This window comes from Orycteropus afer, unplaced genomic scaffold, assembly GCF_000298275.1.
Source record: "Orycteropus afer afer isolate SDZICR_OR568_19922 unplaced genomic scaffold, OryAfe1.0 scaffold00009, whole genome shotgun sequence".
NCBI classification, from domain to species: Eukaryota; Metazoa; Chordata; class Mammalia; order Tubulidentata; family Orycteropodidae; genus Orycteropus; species Orycteropus afer.
This window is the reverse complement of record NW_006921596.1, coordinates 7392390-7404902: the sequence shown is the minus strand read 5'-3', so window position 1 is coordinate 7404902 and position 12513 is coordinate 7392390. Positions and strand designations below refer to the sequence as shown.

At 37.9% G+C, this 12513-nt stretch overlaps 1 protein-coding gene across 1 annotated transcript in view; it reads right to left on the bottom strand.

The window, feature by feature from the left end:
• The window catches only part of PHKB (phosphorylase kinase regulatory subunit beta), a 286088-nt gene that overhangs the window by 61405 nt on the left and 212170 nt on the right, over positions 1-12513 (bottom strand). Inside the window, exons 15-16 of the mRNA XM_007947818.1 lie at positions 10019-10074; positions 9197-9290 (exon numbers count right to left, since the gene is read on the bottom strand). Of these exons, the coding sequence (XP_007946009.1) occupies positions 9197-9290; positions 10019-10074 (150 nt within the window). The remainder of the gene's footprint in view (positions 1-9196; positions 9291-10018; positions 10075-12513) is intronic.

Sequence of the window (12513 nt, the reverse complement as noted above, 5' to 3'; positions counted from 1 at the left end):
GAATTTACTCTGTAAATCTTCACCCAAATCCTAATAAAAAAAAAAAAAAAAGAAAACAAGGTAGATTTGGGGGCAATGAGAAATTTGAGAACAAAACTTTTGGTGATTCACTTAAAGTATTATGGAATTTGATATTGTTCTTACATTGTCATAAATGTACAATTTACATGGCTCTGATTCATAAAAGAACACAGAAGAGACACATGCTTATCTATGTAATAATAATTTATAAAATCTGGCTATTTTGAAATTTAAAAAAAACAAGCTTACACAGCTCTTATTAAATTCCTGCCTTTGAATATTTCCTATTAAAATAAAAATGTCTTCATTGACTTTTCTAATTTTATGAACTTCATGGAAAATTCAAATAATACATTAAAAATAAATGGTACTGTCTACTCTTACAAGTGAGGAGCTCTGGTGGTAGAGTAGGTGAAGTATTTAGCTGCTTACCACAAGGCTGGCAGTTCAAACCCACCAGTTGCTCTGTGGGAGGAAGATGAGGCACTCTACTTTCATAAAGATTCATAGTCTTGGAAAACCAACGGGGGTCGCAATGAGTCAGAATCGACTCAGTGGCAGTGGGATGATTGGTTTTTTGACTTTCACAAGGAGCACAGCAATTAAAATATTTGGCTGCTAATCAAAAGGGAAGTGGTTCAAACCCACCAGCTGCTCCATAGGAGGAAGACAAGACAGTCTACTTCTGTAAAGATTTACAGCATTAGAAAGCCTATGGGGCAGTTCTACTCTGTCCCATTGGGTCACTATGAGTTGGAATTGATTTGATGTCAGTGGGTTTTCAGTGGACTATGAGTCGGGGCCGACTCAACGGCATATAACAACAACAACAACAACAACAACAACAACAACTCTCACAACCCCTTAGGCAACTGATTCTCTTTGGTATAAGTTGAAGAGGTGTTATTTACTGTGTGATCCCCACAAAACACCAAAAGTATAGAGATGGTTATAAAATTAAAAAAATTCATAACAGATAAAAATATGTAGCTATATTCACACACACAAGGAGCCTGGTGTCACAGTGGTTTAAACTCTCGGCTGCTAATCAGAAGGTCGGCAGTTCAAACCACCAGCTGCTCTGGGGGAGAGAGCTGCAGCAGTTGCTTCCATGAAGATTACAGCCTTGGAATCCCTATGGGAGCAATTCTACCCTGTCTGATAGGGTTGCTATGAGTTGGAACTGACTTGACAGAAGAGAGTATACACATTCATCTATAATCCATATATATATGTATATATGTATGTTTACGTAAAGGGGTCACATACTATATAATCTGGTGTTCTTTTTTTTTAAGCTTAATACTTTGGTGTTCTAGTTTCAAGAAGAGGACAGTGGTGGTTCAGTAGTAGAGTTTTTGACTTCTATGTGGGAGACACAGATTCAATTACTGGCCATGCACCTCATATATAGCTGTCACCTGCCGACTGGCTGGTGGAGGCTTGTGTGTTGCTATGATGCTGAACAGGTTTCAGTGGAGCTTCTAGATTAAGACAGACTAGGAAGAAAGGCCTGGCAATTTAGTTCTAAAAATCAGCCCATGAAAACCTTATGGATCATAATGGTTCAATCTATAACTGATCAAGGGAATGGCGCAAGACCAGATAGCATTTCATTCAGCTGTGCATGGGGTCACTATGAGTTGGCAGCTAACTCCACAGTAGTTAACAAAAAGTTTCAAGGTAGTGAATTCAACTATCTTATTCTGTAAATTTATTCTATATTTCAACAATGTTGAAATGATAGGAGAAATAAAAACTAGGGGAAAAATCCATATAAGTATACTGTATAAATGTTATAAAACAAGAAAGAGAACCATGGGCAAACAGGAAATTTTAAGAATTTTTGGAAGGTAAAAATGGATAGACTAGGAATGAATTAGGAGTTAATTACTGCCAAAGCTGAGCACTTAATTCAATCAAGAAGTCCCCTTACCCTATTTAACATCTATCCCTGGATAAAGGAAGTTTCATTTTTTTGTTGTTGTTTCAATAATAATTTAATTAATATTTGGGGGCAGTGTACTATTATTTCTGCAGGATAATTTTCTACACTTGCTAGATCAAAGAGGCAGCATATTTTCTTTAAGACATAATGCCAGGATGGTCACCTTTAAGAAATAACGTACAAATTTATACTGTCATTAACAGTGTATGGCCCTTTTTTGTCCATATCTTAGGTCAAAATGCTATTGTAGCTTACTTTTAATTTATTGTTTTCAAACATTCTGTAATTGAGCATTTTGCCATATATTTAATGATGATTTTGTATGTTTTTCATTTGTTCCCTTTTCTACTAGTTATTTGCCGTTCTTTGAAGGAAGGTTGGGCAATCTACTTCTGTAGTGAGACCGCCTTGGAAACTCACAGAGGGGTCGCTATGAGTTGGATCCAGCTCGACGGCAGTGCATTGCGTTGCACTGCGTTGTGGCTCGTAAGAGATTCTGACGTATTTAGAGCATTACCCTCTGTCTGTCATATATGTAGCAAATATTTTACCCAGTTTGCTCCTCTGCAATTTAATTTTGTTATGAAATGTGAGAATGACTGCACAGTGGGTCAGGTATCATTTCAGCATGTGGTATTTCAATCTGAACATTGCTCTAGGAGGAAATTTCACAAGCATCTTTGATGTGCCAGATTGTTTATGGTATCTTCAGCTATACTTAGTTGAATCTGTCAGTCTTCTCCTTAATGGCTTTTTAGCACCAGTGTCATTCTGAAGGGACTCCCTCCTTCAACAATGGTAAAGTATTCTATTTTTTCTTCACGAATTTTTACACACACACACACACACACATATAAATTTTAAGACTCCATTTGTCTATAATTTTTTTTATATATTTGATGCAAAGTAGAAATCTAACCTAAATTTTCCTACATGGAAAAGCAAAGCAAGTGTCTCTGTACAATCTCCTGAGTGTGATTTGAATTGATTTCAAATATTAACCTCATCATATACAAAAGAATGTAAAGACTAGAGCTCTGTGGTTCATCTGCTATTATTACATACACATTCTGCCATGTGAGCTAGCTCTGTGTGCCTTTCCTTCTAACGTGTATGATCCTGGATAACAGCATCCCTTGAGTTGACACTGTGGCTAGCAGAGAGCTGGTGCTCAGGAAATACTTGATAATGAAGAAGCTAAATGTCCCCCAGAGCCAGACATGCTGTGAATATTGATTCTAGAAAAGTAGTGGTTTCAGAAAAAGTCAAGTGGCCAGAAAAAGTCCTCTATAAATATTATATTATGTGTTGTTAGTTGCCGTCGAGTTAATTCTGATTCACGGCAACCCCAAGTGTGCAGAGCAGAACTGCTCAATAGGTTTCCAAGGCGGTGAACTTTTAGAAGCAGATCACCAGACCTGTCTTCCAAGGTTCCTTTGAATGGGTTCGAACTGTCAACTTTCAGCTAGCAGTCAAGCATTTAACCATTTGTGTCACCAAGGGACTACTTTATACTGTGTAGCTGTAGTAAACCTATAGCATAAAACACTAGAGGTGCCCCCTTTGCTTAAGATAGTTTCAATTTTTTATGACCCCATTATTATTATTGGGAAAGGTTTACTCAGGAAAGAAAATTCACTTTGTTGGTTACCAAGGATGGGAGGGAAGAGGAGGGAAAATTTCGGACTAGTTGAGGGTCACATGTTGATTTGGGTGAGGGGAGGGACAGCATGGAAAGAGTCTGTGACCAGCGTGATGACACGGGAAAAGAAAGACACTGAAACGTGCCCATAAGATACAGAAAACAGAGGCAAGTACTATTACATGCACAATACTGCGTTACCACTAGCACCAAACACCAGGCTATGGATAAATTCATGGACAGGTGAGACGATCAGGTGGGGGTAGATGAACAGGAATACACCCTACACCAAAGATAGCTTTGGCTGAAGATAATCTTATATATGCACTTGTGCTACAAAAGTAGCCACATACATTACAGAAGCAACAGAAGAAAGAGTTGGAGTAACTTCTTAGAGATAGCCAAGCACCTTGAGAAAGAGAATTACTGGGCCTGTGGGCTCAGGACCATAGTTTTGGGGGACATCATGCTCAACTGGCACAACGCAGTACATAAAAATCTTGTTCTGCAACCTACTTTGGTGTGTAACGACTGGGGTCTTATAAGCTTTCAAGCGGCCATCTGAGATGCAACTACTGGTCTCCTCTCGCCTGGAGCAAAGAAGAGTGAAGAAAATCAAAGGCATTTGGAAAGAATTAGTCCAAGGATAAGATGGACTATGAGGACCTTAGCCTTCACGACCTTCACACCAAAAGAACTAGATGGTGCCCTGCTGTCAGTGCCCATGGCTCAGAAAGGGATCAAAACTGGAATCCTGGATAGAGTGGGAGGAAAAATGTGGAAGAAAATTCAAAAACACAAAAATGACCAGAATTACTGGTTGCATAGAGACTGTGGAACCCCTGAGATTACGGCCTCAGGTTACCCTTCAGGCCTAGAAATGGACTCACTTACACAGATTGGCTCTCAGCCGGACATAGAAAGACCTAAATGCAGAACACCCACCCCAGGGCAATGCACCCCTTAGTGCAATCAGCCATGAAACAACAGAGGAGTAGCATTCACATAGGGGGAAGACAGTTAAGAAGTGCATGGGGAGGGGGTAGTCACAGGAAGTGGAGGGGAGGAGAGTTTTTTTATGGTTGGGAATGTAACTAGGGCCATGGTATCAGATGTGCATGAATGTTGACTGTAAATCAAATTTGCCTTGTAAATTTGCACCCAAAGCACAATAAAAAAATAAAATAAAGCCTAAAACACTGATATCAAAAAGACATTTTCAACTTTTCAGAAATAAATTTATGTTTAAACTATTTCTTCTTTTAGAAGAGCAATTGCATTGATGGATCATATACAAGTTAAGGTAGGTTTCCTTTAAATACGACTCTTTATTATGGCACAAGGATACTCCTTAACTTCAGATATAACTGATTTGTGACAATTAAATACACAGACCTGGACTACTCCCTGCATTCCAGTTGAGAGATAATGCTGCCCTCACATTGTAGTTATTCCTACCATGTGATGCACTGAAATACATAGTGGTGATCAAACCAAACAGAAATACAGACTCTTGGCTTTATTCTACATCTGAATGGCCAAATAAAACCCTATTATCAAGAATTCAGATCCTGAAATTGGAACCCTTACATATTCCTAGTAGAAATGCAAAACTGTACAACCATAATGGGGAACAGTGTGGTGGTTCCTCAAAAAAACTAAAAATAGAACTACCACATGATCTGCTCCTAGGTATATATCCAAAAGACTTGAAAGCAGAGACTCAGAGACTTGTACGCTAACGTCCATTGCAGTACTATTCACAACAGCCGAAAGTGGAAACAATCTAAATGCCCATCAACAGATGAATAGATGAACAAAATGTAGTATATACATACTATGAATTACTACTCTGCTAGTAGGATAAATGATGTCTTCATACATCCTACAATATGGGTAGAGTTGGAAGACATAAGCTGAGTGAGAAGGCAATCAATCTCAAAAGGATAAAATTATATCATCTTACTTATCTAATAGACAAGAAAAGGCAAATGTATACAGAACAAAGTTTATTAGTGCTTACCAGGGGTGTTAGGTAGGGAGAATCAGGGAATTAATGCTGATGGAAATATGCATTGATTAAAGGCAGGACTGCAAAACAAGTTACTGTAATTGTTGTCAGTAAGCTGTACACCTGTAAAAGTTGAGTTGGCAAAAGTTGTGTGATAGATATATTTACAATGACAAAAAAAAAAAAAAAAAGAAAGAAAGAAAGAAATAGCAGCTGCTGAGGCTGATTATGTACTACCAAATACCTCATGGAATTTGGTTTCTTCATTTGGAGGTTTAGGGTCATGGTTTCATGGGACAGCCCAGTTAATTGGCCTAATAGCATGTTTAGTGTCTCTGTCCTACTTCCTAGTTTGATGTATAGTGCCTGGGGTCTTAAAAGCTTGTAAGCACCCATCCAAAGCACAACAATTGGCTTCTGTTTGCCTGGAACAGAGGAAGGAGGAGAGTCAAGAATAGGAAGAGGATATGGAAAGTGTGGCTAATTGCCTCCATGAACAACTGCCTCCTTTGCCATGAGACCAGAACTGGATGGTGCCTGGCTACCATTACTGAACATTTTGACCAAAGATTCCATAGAAAAATCCTGATCAAAAGAGAGGAAATGCAGAACAGAATGTCAAATTCTCAGAGACTCCAGATTTCCTGGTGCCATGAACACTGGATGAATCCCTGAAACAAATGTCCTGAGATAATCTTTAAACCAAAATTATTCTCTGAAGTCTTCTTAAAACCAAACAATAGTTTAGCTTAACTAGTAAAAAATGCCAGCCTTGAGTATCATGCTCTTTTGAGAACTATCTCTATAGGATCAAATTGACAACAGCAACTCAAAAGATTAGATGGGAAACTTAGGGGGCAGTGAATTTTTGTTAATGGGGGAGGAACAACTCAAAAATGAGTGTGAGAATGGTTACACAACTCAAAGAATATAATTAATGTCACTAAAGGTACATACAGAAACTGTTGAACTGGTATATGTTTTGCTGTGTATATTCTTAACACCACCAAAACAAGTGAAATTATATAAAAAGAATTCAGGTCCCCCATGAAGCAAATCACACCACAGTTACCACATCATGAAATCTTAATCACACACAGGAAAGCCCTCTTCTCAGTTGCTTGCCCTCACATTGTCTTCAGTGGGTTGATGGAGGGTATAGCTATTCAAAACAGAAGAATCAGTTGTTGCCATAAGACTACGTGAGCCAACTAAGGTTTGAGGGAACATCTTTATTTTTAAAGGCTAAATTGTGAAAGGAGCTCTGGTAGCATAGTGCCTAAGGCACTTGACTGCTAACCAGAAGGCTGGCGGTTCAAACCCACCAGCCACTCCTTGGAAGGAAGGTTGGGCAATCTACTTCCGTAGTGATACCGCCTCAGAAACCCAAGAAGGGGTCACTATGAGTCAGGGCCGACTTGACGGCACATAACAACAACACAACAAATTTGTGAAGCTGTATGCTAGGCAGTATATCTAAGAGGATGAATCTGAAAGAGCTGCAACCACAATCAAAGAACAATCTTCAATTTTTACACCCGCATAGGGAAGCTGGGCTCTTTGTTCTAAGTCTGTCTTTATAGCCACATCCACCCACTCAAAGAGTAAATCCATTGTTAATACCATCTTTAAAACAGAAAAATATAAAATCAGTCATACCCAAACCAAACCAAATTCACTGCCATCACATTGGGTTGATTCTGACTCATAACGATCCCCTTTGGGTTTCTGAGGTGGTAACTTTTTACGAAGTAGATAGCCCAGTCTTCCTTCGGCAGAGTGTCTGGTGGGTTTGAATCACCAGCCTTCTGGTTAGCAGTCAAATGCCTTAGGCACTATGCCACCAGAGCTCCAAAATCAGTCATATGTAATTAAATATGTCGTCATATAAATATAAGTATTTCTCTTACTTTGTAAGGGAATGTTTCCTACCACCTCTGAGATTTCACAGCTCTTTGTACCAACATCTACTACAGTCCTTACCAAAGTGAACTGTAATTAACTATTTTTTCTGTCATACCACTAGACTCAGAGTCACTGAGAACAAAGACGAACTCCTTTTATCCAAGGACCACACACAGAGCTGTGCACACAGCAGGTGTTTACTGATGAATGCTCCAGTGAAATGCCACATTTCAGGTCATTTGTTAGCCATGTTGGCTTTTCTAATCTTGACAACATATTGTCTGATAGAGTATATACTCACCTACCACCAAAAGAGCAAAAAAAGTAGCCAATATAAGTGAAAATTGGGAAAAAGAAGATGCAGGTTAATTGGCTCTGAGAGCATGTTTATCAAGACTACCTTTGTTAAAATTCTCTGGAGCTTTCAGATAGAGACCATAAAAGTGTACCAGCAGAAACAGCATGTACCCAAGTAAGTGTGAGCAATTAGATTTTGGCATCCTTTGCTCTCCTTGCATGCTGCCTCCTTCCCTTGCTCATAGATTCTGAGATCCCTCCTTGTCTCATTTACCATTTACTCTCCTACCCTCTTCCACCATAAAAAAAAAAACAAACAAAACTATCATTCATTTACATCTTGGCATGATTTTAAAAAGTTACATACTCTAGAGGTCTCTGCATTTTCAAGTCTTACCTATAAGTGCAAAAAAGACTCTAAGTTTGTTAGAATGAGTTCAAGGATCCGACACCAAGCTGATGGTCTGTATCACTAATGGGTGAGGCCACCTGGATTACAGAAACTAGGAGCCCTGAATTTTCTCATGTCATGAGTACCTTTAAGATTTCATTCTCTTGTTGTAGCATTAAAGTTTTGACCACAACCATTTATATCAACTTGACCTTGATCACCTGAGAGATACTATTACAAACACTTCTGCCAAACACTAGTCTTTCCTGTATTGTTTTGATCTATCAAGTAAAAATGGTAGTTTATGAATAACTAGTAAGAGTCAACAATTTCCTTTCCTTAATGAGCAGGAATATTCCTCAGTATAGGCACTTCTGAATCTGCCTGCAGAAAAATGCATTTAGAAGGCATGGAAGGTCACCTTTTAATTCGATACCAAAGAGGTATGTATCTGCATTAAAGGTAAACTCAGATGTTACTTTATGATCACTTTGAGACTCAGCCAAAGAAAGGAGTACAAATTACTTCAGACTCCAAATAGTAACACAAGAGACAAATGGGAAAGAGTGATTACCAAAAGTTATTTAGATGTAAGAGGGTTTCTGCAACAGGAAATAAAAAGGAAAAAAAAAAGTCAAATCAAAATGGAAAGGATAATTTTACACATGACTACTAAAATTAAGGCTAATTTGATATTTAACTGCTCAGTCTAGTTTAGTAATAGACTTTAACAAGGAGTAGCAATCAACAAGTCCTAATCATGAGTATTAAATGAATATAATCTCCAGACACACATAATGCAGTTGTTTTTTAGTAATGATGCCCCATAAAGCAGGCTTTTCAACTTAAGTAGGAAGACTTTTAGATTAACATCCCAACTCAGAATCAGAATTTAACTATGTGACTCGCCTGTAAACTAAGTCCAATCATCATGCTCTAGTACCTCCCCGAAGTAGAGAGCCAAGAGGCAGAATTACTCACTTTCACGAGCTCCTGCTGAGGCCAAATCTGAATGGGCTCTACCTGCTGAGGTGTTTGAGTCTGAATGCCGTATGTGTTGAGAAAGACTTGCAGGCTAAAGCACAGGGAAAAGAGAGACATTTTTAGACAGCGCATTTCCAGTTTAGGAAGCAATGATGGGTGGGGATCAAAGGAAGAGGCTATGCTTAACTCTGGGGCACACTATTAGTTTGGTAATGTCAGCAATGTGCCACCTGCACTGGAATCCAAAAGCCTTCTTGGATTCCCATAAAACATCACACGGTGCTTTGGGGTGGGGGGAAATGGTTGGAAGGATAAGCACTGATGTTGGGAATCACAGAAATCTGTTTGCTCTGATTTCTCAAAAATACCCCAGGCAATACAGTCTTAGGTCACAGTCTTTAAGAGTTACAGCAACTAAAATAAAATAAATTTTAAAAAAGGAAAATAATGTTGTGCTGGCACTTAAAATGACATTAATAACTTCCTTGAAACCAAGTCAAAGGGCTTATGAAATTAAACTCTATAGGCCTGGTGACACAGTGGTTAAAGTGTTTGGCTGCTAACCAAACGGTTGGCAGTTTGAACCCATCAGCTCCTCCATGGGAGAAAGATGTGGCAGTCTGGTTTGGTAAAGCTTTATAGCTTTGTAAACTCTATGGGCAGTTTTACTCTGTCCTATAGGGTTGCTATAGTTGGAACAGACAGGTTGACAGCAGCAGGTTTGATTTTGATTTTACCATAATCAATATTGTAAGCATAAAACAATTATTTCTTTTTCCCTCCCCAAAAAAGAACACATCACTCATCTGGATTTCATACCGTTGGCTTTCTGCTACAAGTGCTACATGAACTACCAAATCATTTTCCAGTGGGCCCTGTAAGAAAAGAAAAAAGGAGGGAAGAAAAACATTTTAAAAGATCTGGTCATCATCAGTTACAATGAGAATCAAGGACAATGTTAACCATCTCTAAGTAGTTCATTAAAATGATGGATACCAGCTGACTCTAAGTGGCCACCTTTCTTTCCTTGTTCACCATTGCCTACTAATCAATTTGATGGTGCAGACAGAGTAATGGAACACCAAGGAATGGAAAGCCATAAATCTCACTGCTACCAGAGGGGCCAGCTGTCACAACTATTTTGAATGATGCCTAAGTGTAGTTTGGTGACTGAGAGTCATTTTCCATCATTTAACTCTGAAGGGAGGAAGAGGAACTAAAAATAAAAAACCCAATTTATGTATTCTCTGTAATATATATGTGTGGTGTGTGTGTGTGTGTGTGTGTGTGACTTAAAGTTGTTCATTTGACATCTTAACCACACAGAAGGCTATTCCTGTCCTTGTTAGCCAATTTTTCTTTGCCACCTTATGTAACATAATAGCTTCATTCTAATATATAGTTCCCATGATGCAGAATGAACTACCCAGTTGACTATATAATTAACACTATGCTCATTAAATACAAGCTGTTGGATTTAATAGTTCTAATCAACGATAGCCTTGGATATTTGCTACTCCTTTTTGTGTGGAAAAGATTCACTACAACATATATGTTGTTAAAATTAGCCCAATTTTGAGTCGGTATATAATTAATAGAGGATATTAAGAAACATCAATAAATTACAGTATTAGAGGGCTCTAAAAATACTGATAAAAAATAACTTCTTTCTAGTAACGAATCCAATATTCCCAATATTATGCTATAAAACATTTGATTTACCATCTCAGTTCTTCTCTATGGTATTCAATATGCCACTAGAATCTATGTATGACAGAAAGCAAGAAACACCAGAATACATATAGCAGCAATAAATATTATATAATCAAAGAGATGGTTCCCGAATCATCGTGAAAATGTCATTTCAGGCAGACTTCTGTGTGGTTTAAATGAATATACAAGAAAAACATAATGTAGCAACCTAACAAAAATAAATACACATTAAAAATGTTATGAATTCTAGTTTTATTTGATAATGAGCTTACAATTTAATGTTTCTCAAAGGGATGAGAAAAATTAATTATTCACAGTTTCATCAATTTCTAACAACAAATGAAAAAGATAAGCCTATTTTTCTCATATGAAATCTAGTAATTATTTAGTCAAAAGGAGGAGAAACCTTAGAGTGGGTCATTATCTACAATTGTCAAGACAATAATGGAATTCTTAAATAAAAAGCAAATGAAAACATCTACCATAATGCACATGATATTTCAGTAACAATAGACAAGTCAGCTCACAGATTCTAATTGGTAAATTGGTATCTTCCTTTGAATCAACAGGCTTGTTTCTTAGAATATTGTTGTCCCATTCACTTGACAGATCATTCAGGTCTAAAATGGCCACTACACAGGCTGAATCAGAGTAAGCATCTGGTTACAGGACTATTAAATGGCTGAAGAATTCTTTCATTATAAAAAACTTTTGGAAAGTTCCAAATCACAAACTACCTACCACAAGGCGTCTGGGTCTTCAACTCTGGTCTAGATATGATCCCTCACTCCAGTCTGCACCCACAAAAAGAATTCAGCACAGCAATCCCACTCCAAACAACCCTCTTCTTTTCACTGCCACAGTGGGAACCATCTTTTTGCTTTCTCAAAACTATTTTCTTCAAAGCACCAACATCGTACTTTTCTAACAGTAATTAATACCTTCTATTTCTGAATGGCATTTTCTCTAATATTGTAATATTTTCTGCTTTCAGTTCACAAAGTATGTATTTGTGCATGTTACCGATGTTACATATATGGTTAACATGATGTTTCAAGGCTACATATATGGTGTAACATGATGTTTCAAGGTGAGTATGACCCAGTTGTCTCTCCTTGACGTATTCAGAGTCTATCAAGAGATGGGCAGTTTCACATATGTGTTTATTATCAGGGAAAAGTACTTCACCAATATCTTTCTTGGCAATATGGTTCTACCACATTAAAAAATGGCTGCAGGGCATGCATTATGCTACAATGTTGTTGTTAGGTGCAGTAGAGTCAATTTTTGACTCATGGCGACCCGATGTGATAGAGCAGAATTATCCCATGGGGTTTCTTGGTTGCAATCTTCATGGAAGTAGATCACCAAGACCTTTTCATGCAGAGCACCTAGGTGGGTTCCAAATGCCAATCTTCTTATTAGTAGTTGAGTGCTTAACCACTATGTCACTCAAGGGTCCATTATGTGTTAACATTTATAATGATGGACATTTACATGGTTTCCAGTTTTTCACTTCTGCAGAGAATATAATGACTGGGAATTGCTGTGAAGATTTAGAGAGAGAACAAAGTGTGTGAGCACAGTATTTGACAAATAAT